This window comes from Octopus sinensis, linkage group LG29 (assembly GCF_006345805.1).
Source record: "Octopus sinensis linkage group LG29, ASM634580v1, whole genome shotgun sequence".
Lineage (NCBI taxonomy): Eukaryota > Metazoa > Mollusca > Cephalopoda > Octopoda > Octopodidae > Octopus > Octopus sinensis.
The window spans coordinates 13,697,909-13,715,307 of NC_043025.1; the positions used below are offsets into that span (position 1 = coordinate 13,697,909).

The window sequence follows — 17,399 nt, forward strand, 5'->3', positions numbered from 1 at the left end:
TGACCATCTATTGATGGGGTAATGGTGGTGGAGGTATTGATGATAATGGTAGAGGAGTGGTGCTGACTCCAAGATGGCCAAAGCCACACTGAGATGTGGGTCTTTGTTGACCAATCAGTGAGGACTGTGGCTATATATAAATATTAGGGAAGTTATTTCCAAGTCCACAGGGGAGAGAAGTTCAATTTAGTGGTACTAAAATGAATTACTCATTATATTATATACATAGGTTTAAGAGACCGAATCACCTTCAAGCAACTCAATTATCATTTAACGACATTATCCATGATAGGTAAATATAGGACTAAGTATTAAAATTATCAAAATTAATACCTACAATTCTTATTTCAAATCATATACTTTACATTATAAAGACTACGCGCGTTTCATGACAACATATTCCTCGATATTGCTGAAATAGAATGTCTCTAAATACAATACCATATTAAAACGATTATATTGCTAATCCTCAGGTCTAGCTTATTTTGCTATTTACATCCTACTGAGGATAATGATGCTTGAGGGTGATTCTGTCTCTTAAATCTATGTGGCTTACTGGTTAGGGTATTTAACACATAATCCTAAGGTCATGAGTTCAATTCCCGTGACATGTGTCTTTGAGCAAGACACTTTATTTCACGTTGCTCCAGTGCATTCAGCTGGCAAAAAAAGAATTGTACCTGTAATTCAGATGGGGCCAACCTTGATATATTCTGTGTCACACTGGATCTCCCTGAGAACTATGTTAAGGGAACACGTATCTGTGGAGTACTCAGCCACTTGCTTGTTACTATTGTGCACAGGATGTAGTTGTGGCGCTGGTGGTGAGGATAATGACGATGAAGATAATGATCATGATAAAAAAAAAAGGACAGCTAATTGCAACAAGACATGCCCCAGAATAAAAATGGTAACATATTGTAGAGGGCACTTACCATGTATTTTGCGCAGGGGTTCAAAATGGGGATAGAGGTGGAGAGTAGCATTACCCTGAAAGACAAAAATAAGATCTTTTGTTTTAGTTTATCCGGGGGGCAACCAATCGTATTTCATACAGCAACATATATAAACATATTATAGACATTTACATAGGAAGTTTGCTTCCCAACCACCTGGCTCCAGGTTCAGTCCCACTATGTGGCACCCTTGTGCAAGGGTCTTCTACTCTAGCCTGGGGCCAACCGAAGCCTTGTGAGTAGATGGAAACTGAATGGGAGGCCATCATTGCTTGACAACCGATGCTGGTGTGTTTACATCCCTGTAACATAGCAGTTCAGCAAAAGAGACTGATAGAATAAATACTAGGTTTACAAAGAATAAGTCCTGGGGTCGATTTGCTCGACTAAAGGTGGTGTTCCAGCATGACCGCAGTCAAACGACTGAAACAAGAAAAAGAGTATACAAGTGGCTGAGTACTTCACAGATGTGTACCCTTAATGTAGTTCTCAGGGAGATTCAGCATGACACAAAATGCAACAAGGCTGGCCCCTTCGAATTACAGGTACAGCTCATTTTTATTAATTGTGTCTTGTTCAACAGTGTGCCACCAGGTATTGAACTCATGGCCTTAGAATTGTTAACTGAACACCCTAACCACTAAGCCACCTGCCTATTGGATTCCAGAAACTACTTGCTTCTGCCAGCTGAGTGGATGGGAGCAATATGAGATGAAGTGTCTTGCTCAAGGACCCAATACGGCGCCAAGGATCAAACTCACCACTTTACCCTAATGACTAAGCCATGCCCCTTCACAACCATACATATACCCAAGGGGGTGCTGAAAGGTTCCTGGCTTTGGGGTAAAAGAAAACAGAGGAAGACCATTCCCCTCTCACACTCACTTATTGCAGCAATCCTCCGGTTTTTCTAAACATTGTAAAAGAACTCATAAGGTTGAGCCTCCAACTAGGCCCTTCACAAAACCCTTAAAGCCAGGAACCTTTTAGTACCTCCAACACATCAAGGGGGCAGCTGAAAAGTTTCTGGTTTTGGGTAAAAGAAAATACAGAAGGATCAGTTAATAATGATTTTATTCAACACATTCCCCTCTCAGATTCACACACTTATTGCAAAGGTCCTTCAGTTTTACTAAGCCTTGTAAAAGACCTCAGAATGTTAGGCCTCTAACCAGATCTTTCATGATACCCTTAAAGCCAACTTTTTAGCACCCCATCATAGATAGGTCTTACAGCTGTTTCTAGCATATTAATTAATAATAATATCCCTTCATCGGAGACAGTGTGAGAGGAAAAATTAAGTCCTAGTTAGAGTTAAGATGTGATACAAAATAGAGAGTGAAGTGGAAGAAAGAAAGTAGATGCAAGATATGTATGGGTATTGAAGCTGTAAATCCATTTTATAGGCATAAAGGTATATATGAGTAATATTCCAATATCCTTTGAGTAAAATCCACCAGTGTTTAATATGAGTCCATCCAAATCTAGAGTTTCTAAGCAATGTAAGATTCTCTTAAACTTGGTCAATCCCAATAGGGAATTTATATAGAGTGTACGCTGACATAGAACCAACGTTGAACCTTTTATTCGCAATATTACCAAATCTAGAAACTTAACTATGGTCTGTCTATAGCACTTATTCAGCATTATCTCTTTTATATATATATTCTATAAAGAATAATAATTTGTTTCTTTATTTCTCACAAGGGGCTAAACATAGAGGGGACAGACAAAGGGATTAAGTCGATTACATCGACCCCAGTGTGTAACTGGTACTTATTTAATCGACCCCGAAAGGATGAAAGGCAAAGTCGACCTTGGTGGAATTTGAACTCAGAACGTAGTGACAGATGAAATACTGCTCAGCATTTCGCCCGGTGAAAGAAGTTTCCATAAAACTGAATTTTCAACATCAAATGGCTATGGGGCTCCACCAGAATAAAATGGTAATCAAAAGGGGTCCAGAGATAAGAAATGGTTGAGAACCATGTTTTATATTGTTCAACCTACACCAGGGAATGTGTGAGAAACAAAACAGGAATTTTGGAAGGAGTTTTTATATAACCAGGTCCTAAATATCGAATCGCTATGGGGATCCAGCAGAATATAAGAGTAATCAAAGGGGTCCATAAATAAAAAATCGTTAAGAACCTCTGGCTTAGAGGAAACACCATTCTGGATATCTTTTGGCTGAAGTCAAAGATTTCGAAATTTAGTGAAAATTTTTGAATTTGGTATTTATGCGGCCTTTTTAAGTCTAACCATGGCATATGTGTTCCCACCAGCTGGACAGGATGCCAGTCCATTGCAGTGTCACTCAACAAACAGGAAGAAAAAGTGAGAGAAATTTGGGGCGAAAGAGTACAACAGGGGTTGTCACGTATGGACAAGGACAGTTGTATAAAGATGTGCTGATCTCTAACTGTGGAAGAGGTAGACCCAGGAAGACATGGGACAAGGTGATGAAGCATGATCTTCGAACTTTGGGCCTCACAGAGGCAATGACTAGTGACCGAGACCTTAGGAAATGTGCTCTGTTTGAGAAGAAGACCGGTCAAGCTAAGCAAAATCATAATCGTGGCTGATGCTGATGTCATATAAATGGCACATGTGCCAGTGACATATAAAATGCACCTTTCTAGTGTTGGGCCCCATGGGGGCAATCACAAATGACCGAGGCCCTCGGCATTACATTGTGCTTGAGAAGAAGACCCATCAAGCCAAGCGAAATCAGTCGTGGCAGATACTGGTGTCATGCAAATGGTACTCATTATTCTCTCAGAATGGTTGGCATTAAGAAGGGCATCCAGCTGCAGAAACCATACCAGATTAGACTGGAGTCTGGTGCATCCTTCCAGCCCTGGCCAAACCATGCCAGCATGGACAATGGTTGTTAAATGATGATGTATATATATATCTGTGCCAATGGCACATAAAAATCACCCACTACACTCACGGAGTGGTTGGCGTTAGGAAGGGCATCCAGCTGTAGAAACACTGCCAGATCAGACTCCTGGCTTCCCAGACCCCGGCCGAATCGTCCAACACATGGAAAACAGACGTTAAACGATGATAATATATATGTATATAATTTGAAGAGCTTGCTTAAATTCTGCATGTAAAGTGCGTGTTTTTCCCAAACTCCTCGCCCCATCCTTCACTTGTTTCCTCCGTTGATGATGACCAGCACAACTGACCTCCCACACACCTTCAACAATGGACTAAATGGTGATTGGAGCAACAAATATCTTCGGATGTGTAATTTATCAAAAGCTTGGCCCATTTGTCATCAACAGAGCTACAAGCATAAAGTAGAATGGTCAGTGATGGTCATAAGTGGACAAACATGATGGATGTTCTCATCTTTCGTTTTTAATCATGTCAAGTGAAATCGTGGTCACGACCGATGCTGGGGATCATGTCATTGGAACCTGTCGGTGGCACATAAAAATCACTTTTTGAGCGTGGAGCTTCATGGAATCAAGGTGGCCAATGCCGGTGGCACGTTGGGCCTGATGGAGACAATCACAAATGACCGAGACCTTTGGCATTACGCCATGCTCGAGAAGGAGACCCGTCAAAACAAGCAAAATCACAGACATGGCAGATACAGGTGTCACACAAATCTCACCTGTGCCTGTGACACATAAAAGACCCCGTTACACTCTTGGAGTGGTTGGCGCTTAGGAAGGGCATCCAGCCAAAGAAACCATGCCAAATCAGACAGGAGTCTGGTGCAGCCTTCTAGGTGGCCAGCCCTGGTCAAGTCATTCAAACCATGCCAGCACGGACATTAAATGATGATGATTAAATTTTGACAGGCCTCTTACTTGGTACCAAGGTTGTGAAGGAAAGCATCTTGGAAGGGTGAAATTCCATTCACAGCTATAAGCTGATCTCGCCAACACATCAAGGCAATGGGGCCAGAGACAATGTATCTCTCTTTTAGTGCCTCATAATTTAACACACTCACTGGTAAGATTTCCACTCATTTATTTTTCTTAAATGTATCAATTGATATCGATCAATAGACCTCGACAACAAGGTAGCGATCAATACAGCCATTCGATATTTTCAATACTAAAGAACAACATGTTGCATAGAGTATATGGTGCTATGCGATCCATGTAGCCATGTTCTACAAGAGTCAAATTCTACTTCAGTGTGCGATCTACAGGTTTCACTTATTTATTATGGTGCAGGAGTGGCTGTGTGGTAAGGAGCTTGCTTACAAACCACATGGCTCTGGGTTCAGTCCCACCAAAGCCTTGTGAGTGGATTTGGTAGATGGAAACTGAAAGAAGCCCGTCACATATATATATATATGTGTGTTTGTTCCCCCCAACATTGCTTGACGACTGATGCTGGTGTGTCTACTTCCCCATAACTTAGTGGTTCAGCAAAAAGAGACCGATAGAATAAGTACTAGGCTTACGAAGAATAAGCCCTGGGGTCGATTTGATCAACTAAAGGCGGTGCTCCAGCATGGCCACAGTCAAATGACTGAAACAAGTAAAAGAGTATATATATATATATATATATATATATATATATATATATATATATAACTACTGTCTGCAGTTAAGTGCAATCAAATCTTGAGTAAATATATTTGGTTTCCGCAGTAAAACGTTTAAGAAACTTGCTTTGCTGCCACACAGCTTGGGAACTCAGTGCCACTGTGAGGCACCTTGGGCAATGAGAACCTTGTGAGTGGATTTGATAGAAGGAAATTGTGTAAGCTCTTACTTGTCTTAGTCATTGGACTGTGGCCATGCTGGGGCACTGCCTTGAAGAAGTCATTTTTAGTTGGATGACTCAATCCCAGTACTTATTTTATCAGTGTTTTTTATTGAACTGCTAAGTTACAGGGATATAAACACACCAACGCCATTGTCAAGCAGTGGTGAGGGGCAAACATAGACACGCACACATATATATGTACTACAGGCTTCTTTCAGTTTCCATCTAACAAATCCACTCACAAGGCTTTCATCGGCCCAGGGCTATAGCAGAAGACACTTGCCCAAGGTGCCACGCAGTGGGGCTGAACCTGGAACCATGTGGTTGGGAAGCAAGATTCTTATTTTAGAATTTTTTTACTGCCCACAAGGGGCTACACACAGAGGGGCCAAACAAACATGTTAAGTCGATTATATCATCCCCAGTGTGTAACTGGTACTTATTTAATCGACCTTGACGGAATTTGAACTCGGAACGTAAAGACAGACGAAATGCCACGCTAACATTTCTGCCAGCTTCTTACCACAGAGACATGCCCGCACACGCGTGTGTATATGTACAAGGGGCTTCTTTCAGTTTCCGTCTACCAAATCCACCCACAAGGCTTTGGTCAGCCTGAGGTTGTGCTAGAAGATACTTGTCCAAAGTGCCACACAGTGGGATTGAACCCGGAACCATGTGGTTAGGAAGCACACTTCTTATCGCACAGCCATATATGTATATGACAGGCTTCTTTCAGTTTCCATTTACCAAATCCACTCCAAAGGCTATAACAGAAGACACTTGCCCAAGGTACCATGCAGCGGGAACACATCAAAGACTTCTTCCAATTTTTCTGAATATAAACCTAAGACGTGCAGTTTGTAATTCTTTCCCCCGTGTCTTGAGTTTTCCTTATTTTTATCTCAGGACTCTGTGTAAGTCTTTGATCACTCCACCAAAATGACAACCAGTGCAGGTTTATTTCTGTCCCTGTAACTTAACGGTACAGCAAAAAGAGACTAACATCTGCTACCCATGTTGTGTACACACAACCAACATGGTCCCTATATTACAGACAGACCTTTTGTTTCAATTCATTCTGAAAATAACAAAGAATTTATTGAAATAATTTTGTTGTTAATTAATCTGGATGCTTGTTGCCTCTGGCCCCGATTTCACTCATAGGGTACTCTTAGCGCTCCACTGGCAACGGATGCCGAGGATTCTAATCCTATGACTGGCAGATGACTTAGGGCTCGGCAAAAAATGAGATGGTTGGATATTACTCATAGTCCCTGTTGGTCATGTTTGGGAATCGAGCCAGAAAGTGTAAAGATGGCTGTTTCTGATAGGACCCAATTCAAGAGGTGCCTGAACTCTAACCCTTGTGATCCTCATGGATTGATGGAAATATCACAGATTCTTCAAGCTGAGCCACCCTGCAGGAAGTCTCAGGGTAGACGAAGAATGAAATGGTTGGATAATATCCATTGTCTGCGTTGGTCATGTTTAGGAATCCAGCCGGACAGTGTAAGGAGGGTTGCTTCTGATAAGACCCTATGGAAGAGGTGCCTGAGGACCCTCTGCTCACCATCAAAAGCCCAAGAATAGTGGGCAGAGAAGAGATGGATGGAAAGATCACAGGTTCTTCAAGCCGGACCAACCAGCAGGAGGCCTAGGGGTGGACCAAGAACTAGAGGTCTGGATAATATCCATTGCCACAGCTGGTCGTGCTTGGGAATCCAGCAGCAAAAGGTAATGATTGTTGTTTGAGACGGGACCCTAGGGGGGGGAGGATTCTAACCCCATGACTTAGGCCAATAACGAGATGGTTGGACATGCATGGGATTCCAACCTGGAACATTTCATGGCAGTTGCTTCTGACAGGACCTTATGGAGGAGAAGCTTGAAGGGTCTACCTCCATGACCCTCCCAGGAACCGTGGGGAGAGAAGCTGGCTGGCTGGATTTTGCAACAGGTAGATTTCTTTATTGCCCATAAGGGACAGACAAAGGAATTAAATCGGTTACATTGACCCCAGTGCGTAACTGGTACTTAATTTATCGACCCCGAAAGAATAAGTTGACCTAGGCAGAATGCAACAGCAGATGAAATACCGCTAAGCATTTCACCTGGCATGCTAACGTTTCTGCCAGCTCGCCGCCTTCTAGTTGCCAACCCTCCCCCATTTCAAAGCCAGGTGCCATTTCTCATGGCCAGACATGCTTCTGAGGAAATATTACAAAAACCCATAGCATTGCTTGTGTGATGGGATGATTGCATGTTGTGCCCACAGTCGAACCAATTCTACTATATGGCTCAGAAACCTGGACGTTATCAAAGAAGCTTGAGAGGCGGTTGGATGGAACCTACACTCGCCTCCTTATGAGAGCTCAAAATCTCGTGGAAGCGCCATCCAACCAAAATGCAAATATCTGGGAAACTACTACCTGTATCATCTCTTGGAAAGGTAGGAGAGTCCAGTTTGCTGGACATTGTTGTAGAGCTGGAAAAGAGGTAATTTCTACTCTTCTCCTCTGGAAGCCATCTACTCGCAATACCAGAGGGCGCACACTCTCCTACCCTGATGTAATCTCCAGGGATACAGGACCTCCATAATGCCATGATGGACCGTGAAGTCTGGCGTACCATGGTAAATTCCATTGTCTCGAACAATGATGATGATGTTGTGCCCAACAATGTCAAAACAAGGAGACACGCATATGTAAAGAAGAAAGAAATATTCTGTGTCCCTATTACATTATGTCATTTGACACAATGCTTAGTTGAGCTACATATATTCAGGGTGGCCCAAAAGCCACGAAGGGGTCATTTATGTTTTATTTTAAATTTACAATACCTTTGCACCATATACAGTATGTGTACCAGATTTTAACATGTATAAGGAACCCTCTATTACTTGTTTCACTCATTTGACTGTGGCCATGCTGGAGCACTGCCACTAGTCGAGCAAATCAACCCCAGGACTTATTCTTTGTAATACTAGTACTTATTCTATCAGTCTCTTTTGCCAAACTGCTAAATTTCGTGGAAGTAAACATACCAGCATCGGTTGTCAAGCAATGTTGGGGGAACAAACACAAACACATATATATGTATATTTACCAAGAAAGTTAGGGGTTGTGGGTCTTGTATGTTATTACGGTTGTCATTTTGATAAATAAGTCAACATTTTAATGTCCTAAAGTTGATGAACCAACTAATGTGTTTCTCCAGTTTCTTATTTGCTATATATATATATACGACGGGCTTCTTACAGTTTCCGTCTACCAAATCCACTTACAAGACTTTGGTCGGCCCGACTTATTCTTTGTAAGCCTAGTACTTATTCTATCAGTCTCTTTTGCTGAACCGCTAAGTAACAGGGACGTAAACACTCCAACATCGGTTGTCAAGGGGACAAACACAGACACACATATATATATACATATACATATATACGACAGGCTTCTTTCAGTTTCCGCCTACCAAATCTACTCACAAGGCATTGGTCTGTCTGAGGCTATAGTAGAAGACACTTGCCCAAGATGCCACGCAGTGGGACTGAACCCGGAACCATGTGGTTGGTTAGCAAGCTACTTACCATACAGCCACTCCTGCACCTATATATATATATACGACGGGCTTCTTACAGTTTCCATCTACCAAATCCACTCACAAGGCTTTGGTCAACCCAAGGCTATAGTAGAAGACACTTGCCCAAGGTGCCACGCAGTGGGAATGAACCCAGAACCATGTGATTGATAAGCAAGCTACTTACCACACAGCCACTCCTGCGCTAAATAATGATGATGATGAAAAGGTTTTAAGAATTTCAAATTTCTGAAAACCCGAATGAAACGGTAAATGTACTTACAGTGAGAGTTTCCCGTTTGCGTCCGCTCGTTACAAATGTAAATCCCTGAGTTTCAATAGCAACTCCAGTTCGTTGGATATGTTCCTCGACATACCTGTGGACAGGTGAGAGAAGAAGGACAATTAAACAACCAGCATACTGATAGGAGGTACGTTTATTTCTTATACTGAAAAACTGTAATTAAGTACTGGGGTCAATGTAATCGTTAGCTAAGAAACGAAGTCAGCAACGGAGGAGGATACTCTGCGAGACTAAGAATAGATTTTCTTTCTGCTTTTTTTACAACAGGAAAAATTTCTGGCTTTGAGCCTATTTTAGGAACTGTATTATTAACCCTTTCATGACCAACCTGGCTGAAACCAGCTCTGGCTCTGTAGTACAAATGTTTTGAATTAAAATCTTCCACCAAACCTTAGTCACAATTTATGTTCCTAACACTAGCTGAATGATAACTAAGTTATTTTACTAAATGCATCAAGGACTACATTATCTAATGTGCCCTTCCTTGTTGTTGTTTAGCCCCACGTCAGTTCTGATCCAGCAGACCAATGATCAAAGATGTTCCAGCTGTGACCATCCTGTCTTTTATTCAGAAATAGTGCATCAAAAACTTCATTATCTAATATGCCCTTCCTTGAGGCTGTTGTTTAGCCCCAGGCCAGGTCCATTCCAACAGTGACCATCCTGCCTTATTTAGAAACAGTGTACCTAGGTCTACATTATCTAATGTGACCTTCCCTTTTTTTTGTTAAGACTACTGTAGGCTGTGATTTGAAGGAGGGAGATTCGGCTGCTATTTCAACCAGATTTAGCAACAGAGCTGTGTAGAGGCCTTCTCGTATGGGCTTGGGTCAGCTCAGTCCTATGCGGCTTGGTCATAGCTGCTCCGAGAGACCATTGACCGAAATATATTCATCAAACTATAGTGGAAGGAGGTAGAGTTGGTATGATAGAACTAGGATGGACAGGTATGTTCACATATTTCCAGTCTGTCTGTCTGTGTGACTGCACCCAGCAGCAGCAGGTGTCCACATTCCAAAGTCTGTCAACCTGTTTCTGTTGGCTTTTTGTGGCATTTTACCAAATAACTTCCATTGGTAGACATCTGCTAACACACACACACACACACACACATAGGAGGGGAAAAAGAGATAACATGCAGATAGGGAGTGGCTGTGTGGTAGGAAGCTTCGTTCCCAAGCACACGGTTTCAGGTTCAGTCCCACCGCGTGGCACCTTGGGCAGGTGTCTCATACCATAGCCTCACACTGACCAAAGCCTTGGGAGTGGATTTCATAGACAGAAACTGAAAGAAGCCCATCATATATATAGTAAAGTGTCTTGCTCAAGAACACAACACAGCCTGGTCGGGGAATCGAACTTACTACCTCACGATTGGGAGCCTGATACTCTAACCACTGAGCCACGCACCTTCAGATAGACAGGAAGAGATAGATATATTTCTTTATCAGCCACACAGGGGACAAATTACAAAATAGAGCTTTTCTTTTTGGGGAGAAAAAAATAAAAAGGGATCGCGTATCACAGAAATGTAATGATGTAAAGGGGGAAACAGATAAGGTTTATCCGTGAAAAGAAAAGCCTACAGAAAAGATCACAGTAACCTTGGTCAATTATGTCACATGTTAGCACATTTATTTGCAAGTAACTCTCTGTTTTAACTTTTTCCAGGTTCATAGGATCATGCTCAAGGTGGCTTCGTCATTCATATGTGCCATCCTTGCTACATTCACCCATTTTTTTTTTAAAACATTCGCTAGACAAAACTTGCCTCTCTACTCTCACTTTCCTTTTCAAGTGATACTTGAAGAAGTTGATGAGAGATTGACCAGAGAGGAAAGTGTTTGTCTCCAATCCTTTCAGACGCATCCACCAGAAAGATAGATAGATGGATGGATGGATAGGGAAAGAGATGATGGTGGTGGTGGTATTTGAAAATTACGTGGTTGATGATGGGAACATCTAAAATGAATTCTTTGGAGGAAGTCAGGTCTGCGTTAAAAGATGAGACTTTCCCATGGCCATCGCCGGCTCAGATCTCTTTATGCATATTCATGGTTTTTTTCTTTTCTTTTCTCAGAACTGAGATGACAAGAAATTGGGAGTTTCTCATGCAACGATAAATATCCACCCCACCTTCCTGTACAACAGGTTTGTGTTTTGCTTCACTGACCCCTTTTACTTATTTGACTGTGGCCATGCTGGAGCACCTCAACATTACCTCCTTTTACTCTTTTAATTGTTTCAGTCATTTGACTGCGGCCATGCTGGAGCACCACCTTTAATCGAGCAACTCGACCCCAGGACTTATTCTTTTTGTAAGCCCGGTACTTATTCTATCGGTCTCTTTTGCTGAACCGCTAAGTTACGGGGGACATAAACTCACCACCATCGGTTGTCAAGCGATGTTGGGGGGATAAATACACACACACACACACACATACATATGTATATATACGACGGGCTTCTTTCAGTTTCCGTCTACCAAATCCACTCACAAGGCTTTGGTCGACCCGAGGCTTTAGTAGAAGACACGTACCCAAGGTGCCACGCAGTGGGACTGAACCCGGGACCATGTGGTTGGTAAGCAAGCTACTTACCACACAACCACTCCTGGGCCTATACACATATACGACGGGCTTCTTTCAGTTTCCGTCTACCAAATCCACTCACAAGGCTTTGATCGACCCGAGGCTATAGTAGAAGACACTTGCCCGAGGTTCCACACAGTGGGACTGAACCCGGAACCATGTGGTTCATAAGCAAGCTACTTACCACACAGCCACTCCTGTGCCTATGTTTTTAATTAACCATGCATTATCTCATAGCTTTGAAATTTCAACGATGTGATTGTTTAGTTTTAGAAGGACATTGTAGGGTCGGTGTGAGAGGCTGGATCTGGCCAGTTTGAACATAAAACAGGTAGAATATAAGGGGAATTTAAATGCCGAAAAGATATATATCAATGAGGCAGACCTATGCTTGGTAACCACCAAGCATAGGTCTGCCTCATTGATATATATCTTCTAGTCCCGTTAGAAATAGCAACCAAATCTTCCTCAAACCACACCCTGTGTTTTATCTATCTTTAGCATTCAGATTATTCTGTCAAGTGTAATATCAAGTCTTCCTGTGCATAAAACCCACCGCAATTCTGGGTCAGTTGTTGTCATCATTTAACGTCCATTTTCCCGTTCCTGCATGGGTCAGACGGAATTTGTCGAGGCAGTGTGAATGATAGAATGTGAGGGAGAATGTAAATGTGTGTGTGTGTATGAATGAAAGAACGTGTGTGTGTGTGTGTGTGTCGCGAGTAAAGAAAGAAAAAGAAAAAAAAAAACAATCAACGAACGGCCGTGTGTACGTGTATGGGAGAACGAAAGAGTAAGAATGAGCGAATGTGTGCGTGAGAGCGAGCACGTACGAGTCAGTGCCAAAATGTGTACATAAATATCTATATGTAAGAGTGAGTGAGTGTGTGTGTGTGTGTGTGTGTGTGTATAGTAGGGTTGACATTGAAGACTGCTAAACAATGAGGAAGACACGAAAATTAGAATGAATACATTAACACAACACATAACATTACATTACACACGCTTCGACAGAGTGAATACATTAAGAGAGTCGGGTCCGTCTCGTCTTCCATAATATATTTAAAAGCTCTCACTCCTTCACTATCTATCTCCCTATATAAATGTCTATCTCTCTCTTCCCTATCTATATATATGTCTATCTATCTCCCAATCTGTCTTCCAAAAATAAATACAGCCACTTTCATTCATTCTCTCCCCAAAAATAAATACGACAGTCACTCAATCTTTTGTCTTTCTTTCTGCAAAATAAATACATTATGGCACCCAGCCCCTCTCTCTCTCTCTCTCCCCTTATTCCTCTTCATAGAATCGATTCGTTAATACCTCCTCGTTTCAGAAGCAACATAAGATTCTCTCCAAGCACCGTCTGTCTGTCAGTCTATCTATATCCATATCCATATAAATCTGTCTATCCATTCATCAATCTATCGACGAAATGAATAAAATATTAAAACTACTTCTCTCTCTACACAAGAAATATAGGACACAAACACACACACACGCAGGCTTTCTCTCCTCTCCATCTTCATACAAAATGAATATATTAAGATTGTACTCCCTCTATCTCTCTACTCAATGAATTTGGGACACGTTCTCTCTCAATCTATCTTATAGTCGAATACATCAAGACTCCACCACCTCTCTCTCATATGTGTATCCATCTAACTGCCTGTCTCTCTACTCAGTCTATTTAATGAATTTGGGACACACACTCTCTCTCTGTATCATTCTATCTACCTTCCCAATAGAACGAATACACACAGACACACACACACACACTCTCTCCCTACAGAATGAATACACACATGCTCTATCTTTCTACAAATTGAATATATTATAACCACCTCTTCCTTCTCTATCTATCAGTCTATCTATCTCTACTCATCAATTCCGGACGCCTTTTCCTTTCATCCACCTACCCACCTGCAGACTAAATATACAAATACTACACCTATCTATCTATATATATCTATATACACGTCTCTCTCTCTCTCTCCTCATGAATATAATAGTCTTTCTCTTCATCCCTCCATCTACCTACCTACCAAATGAATATATAAAGACTATCTTTCTCTCGTTCTCTCTCCAGAACACATATATTAAGACACACACTCTCTCTCACTTCCCCTCCACAATAACCACATTATTAAGACACACACTCTCTCTCTCTTTGTTCCCCTCGCCCCCCCTCCACAATAACCACATTATTAAGACACACTGTCCTTTTCTATAAAATGAACACATTAACACACACACACTCGTCATCCCCCCATCGCTCTCCTCTCCACAGAAGAATTTGCAGGAAGAAGACTGAGCAATGTCTGTCTGTATGTCACTGAATGTGTGTGTGGCTGCCTTTGCCTAATGTATTGGTGCCTCTGGTCTGAATTTGTGTGCATCTATTCATGTCTATGCGTGTGTCTGTTCACGTCTCCTCTTCATGTGTGTCTGTATGCATGTGTTCATATACGTGTGTGTACTTGTCTTCTGCTTGTGTTGTGTTGGTGAGCATATATCTGTCTTCATGTGTGCACTGTACTGTTATTTCGCTTCAGGTATGCGAAGATCCAAAAGACCTAGGATCAAACACAGTCCAACCATGACAATCCCATCTTTTATTCATATTATACAGTAGCCAAGGTCAATCATCACTTTCTGCTGCCTCTCTCCACGCTTGCATGGTTTCGATTAATGGCAATCCTACATTCTTTAATAAAGGCAGTAAGGTGTGTGACGCGAAAATTTGGCTGTTATTTCTAGATCTTATGATCACATAAAGGCTCTCACATTCAGTCAATTTCTTTATTAAACATGAGGTTGAGAAAAAGAGGGGACAATATGAGGACAGACAAAACACATTGGGGTCAGGGTATCGAAATGGCTGTTGAATGATAGACACACAAAAATGCATAATGGATATATACACACATACAGTATGTATATGTGAAGCTGTTTTTATACATATATATATACACACACACCTGTATACAGCCATACACAATCATATATAGTGAAAAAGAATTTACAGCATGAAGTCATAAATAATATACTCTTTTACTTGTTTCAGTCATTTGACTGGTCATGCTGGAGCACCGCCTTTAGTCGAGCAAATCGACCCCAGGACTTATTCTTTGTAAGCCTAGTACTTATTCTATTGGGGTCTTTTGCCGAACCGCTAAGTTACGGGGATGTAAACACACCTGCATCGGTTGTCAAGCTATATTGGGGGCACAAACACAGACACACAAACTTATACTCACACATACATATATACGACAGGCTTCTTTCAGTTTCCGTCTACCAAATCCACTCACAAGGCTATAGTATAAGAGAGTTGACCAAGGTGCCACGCAGTGGGACTGAACCTGGAACCATGTGGTTGGTAAGCAAGCTACTTACCACACAGCCACTCCTGCATATATATATATTAAACATACATTCAACACACACACATGCACAGGGTATTTATGTTTATATAAAATGGAGAAAATTAACAGAAATAAGCAAGCAAACACACATACGCATTGGTGTTATTGTTTAGCCCTGCCGAAGCAAACCTATTGCCAAAGGTATCCCACCCATGACTCTCAAGTCTCAATTGTATACATAAAACAACATATATATGTCCTTTCCGGGCAGATGATACAAAGTGATCCTAAAGAATTTAGCTATTATTTCTAGTAGGTAAAATGACCAACAAATGGTTCCCTCATTGGTTCGATTATATATACATTGTGTGGGTGGGTGTATATAGTATGTGAGAGAGAAAACGGAGGCATATAAAATTATATATATACATTACGTGGGTGGGTGTATAAATTTGTTATGTGAGATACAACGATATAGATTATAAAATACAAACACACACACATATATATATATATTATACATATAGGTAGAAAGGAAAAGAAATTAGACATAAAGGTATACATAGGTGTAGGAGTGGCTGTGTGGTAAGTAGCTTGCTTACCAACCACATGGTTCCGGGTTCAGTCCCACTGCATGGCATCTTGGGCAAGTGTCTTCTACTATAGCCTCGGGCCGACCAAAGCCTTGTGAGTGGATTTGATAGACGGAAACTGAAAGAAGCCTGTCGTATATATGTATGTGTTTGTCCCCCCCAACATCGCTTGACAACCGATGCTGGTGTGTTTACATCCCTGTAACTTAGCGGTTCGACAAAAGACGCTGATAGAATAAGTCCTGGGGTCGATTTGCTCGACTAAAGGCAGTGCTCCAGCATGGCCGCAGTCAAATGACTGAAACAAACAGAAGAATAACTAAATCATTTAGTTGTTTTGACATCTATTGCCCCCTCTTTGGAAACCCCATTATCGCCCCCACATCCCTGGAGGGGCAGTACCACTCATTTTGGGAACCACTGATCTAATGTATCCTTCCTTGTCGTTGTTGTTGTTTAAGACCTCAAATTAGTTTTGATCTAACCAACCTATATGATTAACGCTGATTGCATAATTAAACTTCATGGCCGTTCCCATAACGATGCTAATTATTGACCAGAGCATGCAATTAATATCTCTTCCTGCTTCTGCCATACTTTCTCATTACCTCCAGGAGGAAATACCGTTTCCACAACTAAAAGTATTTGGTTCTTTGTCTGCAGAGAGATATCTTAAGAGGTACATCGAAAAAAGTTAGGAAAAATCTAAATGGGTCCAGGTGTGGCTATGTGGTAAGAAGCTTGCTTCCCAACCACATGGTTCCATGTTCAATCCTACTGTGTGACACCGAGGCCAAATGTCTTCTACTGAAAGAAGCCATCATATATATATAGTGTGATAAGAAGCTTGCTTCCCAACCACATTGGCCTCGGCAGCGGGGTGGCTGGCTGGCGATTCCTGTTGTACTCTTTCGCCCCAACTTTCTCTCTCTTCCTGTTTCTTGGGTAACGCTGCGATGGACTGGCGTCCCGTCCAGCTGGGGGGAACACATACGCCACAGAAACTGGGAAGCCGGGCCCATGAGCCTGGCTAGGCTTGAAAAGGGTGACACCTTGACCAAGTGTCTTCCAATATAGCCTTACGCTGACCAAAGCCTTGTGAGGGGATTTGGTAGATGGAAACTGAAAGAAGCCCGTTGTATAAATATATATATTTGTGTGTCTGTGTTTGTCCCCGTAACTTAGCGGTTCAGCAAAAGCGGCTGATAGAATAAGTGACAGGCTTACAAAGACTAAGTGCTGGGGTAAAGGTGGTGCTCCAGCAT

General features: G+C 41.8%; 1 protein-coding gene across 1 annotated transcript in view; it reads right to left on the reverse strand.

Moving 5' to 3' along the window:
• Positions 1-17,399, reverse strand: part of LOC115226123 — a 101,786-nt gene that overhangs the window by 16,032 nt on the left and 68,355 nt on the right. Inside the window, exons 3-4 of the mRNA XM_029797109.2 lie at positions 9,559-9,652; positions 936-990 (exon numbers count right to left, since the gene is read on the reverse strand). Of these exons, the coding sequence (XP_029652969.1) occupies positions 936-990; positions 9,559-9,652 (149 nt within the window). The remainder of the gene's footprint in view (positions 1-935; positions 991-9,558; positions 9,653-17,399) is intronic.